The sequence below is a fragment of the Mus pahari genome, chromosome 9 (assembly GCF_900095145.1).
Source record: "Mus pahari chromosome 9, PAHARI_EIJ_v1.1, whole genome shotgun sequence".
Classification (NCBI taxonomy): domain Eukaryota; kingdom Metazoa; phylum Chordata; class Mammalia; order Rodentia; family Muridae; genus Mus; species Mus pahari.
Genome location: NC_034598.1, coordinates 89,935,408 through 89,942,138, shown reverse-complemented (window position 1 = coordinate 89,942,138; position 6,731 = coordinate 89,935,408). Strand labels below are relative to the sequence as shown.

The following is a 6,731-nucleotide window of genomic DNA, read 5'->3' as shown; positions in this document are numbered from 1 at the left end:
AAAAAAAAAAAAAAAATTATCTACCATCAAACCATAGAAAATCATAGAAAAGATTTTTACACATGCATGCGCACAGGCAGACATGCAGACACACACACACACACACACACACACACACACACACCCACCAGTCTTTGGTACGTATTCACAATCAACCCAACAAAAACTAATTTTACAATATGGTTGAGCCTCCCTTTTAGAAGCAACTTCTCTTATCCTATTCTGTCTGCTCATATTCACCCAATGACTTTAAGAAAACTGGGACTAGATGGAAGTGTTGGTACCAAAAGGACTAGCACATGTAAGTCAACACCAAGGGAAGACGCTTGTCTGGATCAAATAATGATTTTATTCATTTACTTGCTAACACAAGTAAAATCAGTTTGTTGTGTTGTTTACAGAATTAGCTTTGTTAACTTGGTATAATGTGTACATAACTTAAAAGGTAAAATTACTTAATAGATACATAAATTGTGAATTTTCATGTTTATAAAGACAATTTCATGCCAGAAGTTACTGTAAACTTACATAGCTCCTGAATCTCCCAAGCATGTGCTCCTTTCTAAATTCAAACTGGCCACAGACTCTGCTAGTCACAGTGTCCCTGGTACTGGCACACATCCCATCAACAGACACACGGGCAGATGGGATGATATGAGGCCAAGGTTCGGAGGACTCTAACTAGGTAGGTTATGACTTCAGTTTTCATCTCAACTAAATGAAGGGATAAGCTAGTGTACATATAACAAAACCACAAAGGATATATCAAAGTAAGATATGGAAATGTGTCAAATAAGCTGTTAATTGAATTATGCTGACAGCCCTGAAAGGCAACAGTGGGCGAAGGTAGCAGTTAAAAAAAAAAAAAAAAATGTGTTAAATAGCATTTCTTAGTTTAAAACTGAAGCACTACATATTTTTCCTTATGCATTGTGGTATTACAACTGAGTGAATAAAAATCACAGCAGCTAAGTAAAATGCTAAGGGCTTGATATAAACCCATTTAATTCTTAAAATTCTGATTCAAATATTTCCCATTTTTTAATAACCTTACTCAATTATGTACTTAATATCACCCAAAAGTGTACCTAAAATGTCAAAGATGGCAATGTCATTACATAATTTCTTGTAATAAAAAATCCTTACTTGTCCAGGTCATACAGCGTATGTGAAATGCGCACGATGACTTCCACGCCAGCCTCAGTGGCCAGCTTCTTGATAGCTGCATCTCGTTCCTTCCCAAAAGGCTCTGAATCATACTCAATTGAGAGTTTAGTGATGTTCCATTCCTAAAACAAGACAAAGGGGGCAACAACACATTACAATTTTATAGTAATGTTCTTCTTGTAACAGTAAATAAGAAGTTCAAAATCTACATCAAACGATTATACATAAATCAGATTTCAAATATGAAGACAATTACAAAATTTATCAATGTGAAAATATGCAGGTGACATACATATGCCAACGAGATTTCTGGCTTGTGCTTGGCATGAGCCAGTCTAGCAATATACTTAAAGAATACTCTTTATATTGAAGTGCTTAGGTAGTATTCGTTTTTTAATTACCTACACTACCTTATTTAATTCCGGATGAAAACCACCTAAGTTTGGCATTTGGCAGATAGTTACTACTTTTTTAAAAGGGACATGCTCATGTTCACAGAAACGGAAAACATGAACTACACCTGCTGACTCAGAACCGCTCTGTAACAGACCTTTGGTAGCTGATGTGGAATGAAACTGTTTGGCTGAGAATGAGTATTTTACTTCTGATCATTACAAATATTGGCAGCAAAAAACTTGGAACCAGGAATAAAAACAGCAACTTCTGACTGATGCTGTATATATACAAAATATACAATATACATACAATTGTATATATAGTTATTATAAATAAGGAAACTATGACTTAAGATAATTAAATGATTTTCTCAGGAAGGTAGTCATTTTGTTGAATTCTAAAATCTATTCTGATTAGCTTCAAAAAGGAAAAGAAATACTATAATTCTCAATTCCTTAACTGACTATATGATACCAGATTGTATCAGACCAAAGGTGTTCCCAATAAAGCCTTCTAAATTCACGTTATACATTCTGCAGTTGGTTACTTTCAATTAATTTTTTTCAAGTGTGTGTGCTCATATGTGTGGATACCATGGAAGGCAGAAGAAGGTATCAGTTCCCCAGGAGCTAGAGTTATAGACCACTGTGGGTATTGGGCTCTGAATTCAGGTCTTTTAGAATAACAGCAAGCTCTCTTAACTGCTGGGCCATCTCTCTAGCCCAGTACATACATTTAAAACATATTTAAACATTTATTCTATTTCTTCCTAGAAATCCTTGAGAAACAATCAATGGATTAAAAATAAACACATTTAAAGTTCTGATAGATGGGCACATTTTCAGCTGTGTTGATTTACACCCCATCGACCCCAGTATCCTAGAGTGACTGCCAGCTGCATGTATTAGTTATCTTACAAAGATAACTACAAGGAGCTGTCTGTGAAACTAAGAGTTTGCCACCAGCGCCCGGCAAGGTTTTTTCTTGAAGGTCTTGAATGTTTCAACATTAAGAGCTGTTTACCTTTAAGAACTAAGGAAAGGAAATAACTATTTTACTCCCTTCTTCCTATTTGTTAGAACAGACATGCTATTTTTTTAAATTTAAGAATACAATGGCTGGGCGGTGGTGGCACATGCCTTTAATTCCAGCACTCAGGAGGCAGAGGCAGGCGGATTTCTGAGTTTGAGGCCAGCCTGGTCTACAAAGTGAGTTTCAGGACAGCTAGGGCTATACAGAGAAACCCTGTCTCGTAAAACCAAAAAAGAATACAATGTAAATGAGGGTAGAAAACATTGTGTATATACATTTATGTATACACATTTGTCTCATGGTAAGGCATACAGACTAGTAGTAAAAGACACAGGATTTGAAGCTGAGAGTCCCCTGGTGAGAAGGCTGCTCTCTTTGTTAGACACACTGCAAAATGCCCCTTGTCTGCATTATGCATTAGTGGGCAGAAAGCTTGGAGTGTGCAGTGATCCTGAGCATCCAGCTTCCATGTGTGCATTCATGTGCACGCTAGCCGATGTCCTCCTGATTCTGTTGTACTTGGCTGTGTTCCTTAGAGCTCCTTGTAGTTTAACAACAACAACCCTTTATTGTCTAAGTCATGAAAACCTTTTGCCTAATGAGTATCTTATAATTAATTCTGTGTATTTTTTTTGAGAAATAATATGTTTAATGGTGTTTGAGGTGAGTCAATAAATAACACTACCTGCTATTTTGTTTTTTGAGTTCAGGCATGTACATCAGAGAAGTAAAGGTAAAAATATAAAAAGCTTCCTTAGTAAAGCTAAACTGAAGGAACTATTACTAGGTTTAGGACAAATCAGCCTGCTGACGGTTCACTACTGAACTGAACATCAGAACTCAGTTACCTGTCCTGCCAATCATAAGCAGCACTTCCTTGCGCTAAGGGCTATCACTGTGTACAAACAGTACACAGAGGAGAATGTAGTGTATGTGGGGCAGAAAAAGAACTGTCTGAGCCACACTCACCAGTTCTTTCTCCTAAACTCATTAAAGTCTCCATCACTCACTTCTTTCCTGGGAATGAATTAATGAACATCTCTCTACAAGAAAAACTGAAAAGCCAGAGAGAAGAACATTCCCTGAATATTAAATGTGTTTACACACCAAATACTTCCAGGAAGGTCCTTCTCTGCCATGTCTTTTTGTAACTGGCTTAATTATTCCTTTTCTGTCTTTGAGGTGAAAAGTTCTTTGATTCCTTTCTATAATCTTGAAAACTATTAACTTTCCCCCAGAATACTGCTGGAGGTCACATACATATACGGTATTCTCTTGCTATTGATTTTTAATTTAATTCTGTAGAAGTCAGAAAGTACAATTTGTGAGACTTCAACTGTCTGATACCTATTTTATTAGTGAGCGTGGTCCATTTTGGTAAATGTTTTTCATGCATCTGTCTACTATGTAATTTCTGGATGTCCTGTTCTACAAATACCAGGTACAACAAACTGATTAAAGACATAGTGAATAAACCCAACAGAGTTCTTCTTTTTTGTGTTGCTGAAATAAATGTTCCAGAATAAATGGAAGGTCTCTCTTTCTGTGTATTCATGTACCTATATTGCATTCATTAATAAATATATTGATTAGTGTGTGTGTGTGAGAGCGTGCATGCCTCAACATCCATATGGAGGTCAAAGGACAACGTGCAAGAGTCACTTTTCTCCTAGACCCTGTGGTTCAGAGATCAAACTCAAGTTGTCAGACCAGGTGACAAGGGCTTTCCCTGATAAACCATCCACCAACTCTGTGTAAGATGGCTTCAAACAATAAGATGCTATTCTATCCAGAGGAAAAAATTTAAAATGTGCTTAAATTCCTTAATTTTATATGTATGAGTATTTTCCCTGCATGTATGAAGTATTTCACAATGCATGCAGTGTTCTCAGAGGCCAGAGTATTTCACAATGCATGCAGTGTTCTCAGAGGCCAGAAGAGGGCACTGGATCTCCTGAAACTGGAGTTCCAGATGATTCTGAGCTGTTTGTTACCTTGGGTTCTAGAAACCAAATTCAAGTCTTCTGGAAGAGTAGTTCTTAATCATTGAGCCCTCTCTCCTGTCTCAGAGCAGAACATTCAACAATGTAAAAAAGACTGCTGGCCTGAGAAAAGGTTTGTCTAAAAACAAAATAGAAATCCTGGTATTTATTATAATAACCAAAATCTTAGAAGACTTTTCCTTCTCCACTTTTTATAAGCTGTGGATGAGGCACTGCATTTATTTCCAGGCTGCTTTCTTGTTAAAACTCTCCCACACACCTAGGTTAGATGAGAATTCTACTGTAGTGAACACTTCCTACTAGCTAGGTATTAAATGTTTCTATCATACTAAGAAGGAAGGAAGGAAGGAAGGAAGGAAGGAAGGAAGGAAGGAAGGAAGGAAGGAAGGAAGGAAGGAAGTTAAGTAATACTTATTTGTTTCTAGCACTGGAGACCTTTCCATTCAGGAAAAGGAGTGTGTCTAATTTTCTAATTTTCATTAGAAATACTGCTACTTCTGCTGGGCATGGTAGTACAAGCCTTTAATCCCAGCACTGGGGAGGCAAAGGCAAAATGAATCTCTGAGTTTGAGGCCAGCCTGGTCTACAGAGAAACCTTGTCTCAAAAAACCTGGGGGGTTGGAGAGGAGGCAATTTTACAAAAATATGATAAATCAAATAGCTATAACATATGCAGATATGTAGTTAGGAAGCATATATGTAGTAAGTAGGAAGGAAGAATATAAAAGGGTAGTTAGGAAAAACAGCTTCTATCTGCTCGGAAATACTGAGATGATCTACTGTATGATCTTGGGCAATTCATTTAATTTCACTTAGACCAAATTTTCCCTTTGAGAAGTTTTCACTGGACTAAAATCAGGAGATCAGTAAGACTGTTCAAATTAAATCAAAGCAAACCAGAACTCCCAAGTACTGTAATTTTTCATTATCAGTAAAGTTTCAAAGTTACAATCCCTTGATTCCAGATGTCCTTGTCTTAGTGTCTTTTCCTGTTGTGATAAAAACACAAGCAACTTAAGACAGAAAGGGTTTACTGTGACTCACAGTCCCTTAAAACAGTTTGAGCACATGACATCTACAAGGCACAGAGAGTGATGAACCACGCTGCTTTTCAGCTCAACTTCTCCATTCACAGTCTAAGATCTCAGCCAGGGAATGGTGCCACCCACAGTTGATGACTCTTCCTACACAATCAACATTGAAGACAATCCCCCACAGTCATGTTCACAGGCCTATCTCCCAGATAATTTTAAATACCAAATTGACAGCCAAGATTAGCCATTGCTGCTCTCTTAAAAAAAAAAAAAAAATCTCACAGGGCTACAGGGAAGGCTCAGATGGTAAGAGCACTGACTGCTCTTCCAGAGGTCCTGAGTTCAATTCCCAGCAACCACATGGTGGCTCATAACCATCTATAATGCGTTCTGGTGCCCTCTTCTGGTATGCAAGCATACATGCAGGGAGAACATTGTATACATAATAAAAAAAATAAATCTTTAAAAAATTATCTCAGAAGGAACATATATGTGAACAAAGATGTTCACTGGCAATACTTATATTAGCAAGAGACCTAAATGAAGATAGCCAAACATTCAATAGGAAACCAGCAAAAGAAATAATAATACAGCTATTCATGTTACTACAATAGAACTCTATAAAAGACTCAGGATATAATATGATTTCCAGCATGTGAATAAAGCATGAAACAGAAAGTAGTGCATAACATGTTCTCATCTGATGGCTAAAGCAGAGAATAGTTAACACAGACACAAGCATGGATATCTAAACTCTCAAACTCTTGTTCATATGAAGGGTGTTTCTATGTACATAAAGTGACTAACTGCTGCTCTGCGGGGAGAGGTAGTCAGTCACAGGTTGAAGAAGGAACTTGTCTTCTGAAGTTTTCTCTACTGTCTAATTTTATTATTGGCATTTTCACTGAAGAAAAGAGCTTCAATTTTATTTTTTTATTTTTTTAAGACAGAGTTTCTCTGTGTAGCCCTGGCTGTCCTTGAACTCAGAGCTCTGCCTGCCTTTGTCCCACAAGTGCTAGGATTAAAGGTGTGTGCCACTACCACCTGACCAAATGTTTTTATTTTAAAATACTATTTCCTATGCTCTCATCATTTATTT

At 37.1% G+C, this 6,731-nt stretch overlaps 1 protein-coding gene across 1 annotated transcript in view; it reads right to left on the bottom strand.

The window, feature by feature from the left end:
- Cry1 (cryptochrome circadian regulator 1) overlaps positions 1–6,731 on the bottom strand; it is a 50,009-nt gene that overhangs the window by 17,396 nt on the left and 25,882 nt on the right. The window contains exon 3 of the mRNA XM_021204964.2: positions 1,147–1,289. Coding sequence (XP_021060623.1) covers positions 1,147–1,289 — 143 coding nt within the window. The remainder of the gene's footprint in view (positions 1–1,146; positions 1,290–6,731) is intronic.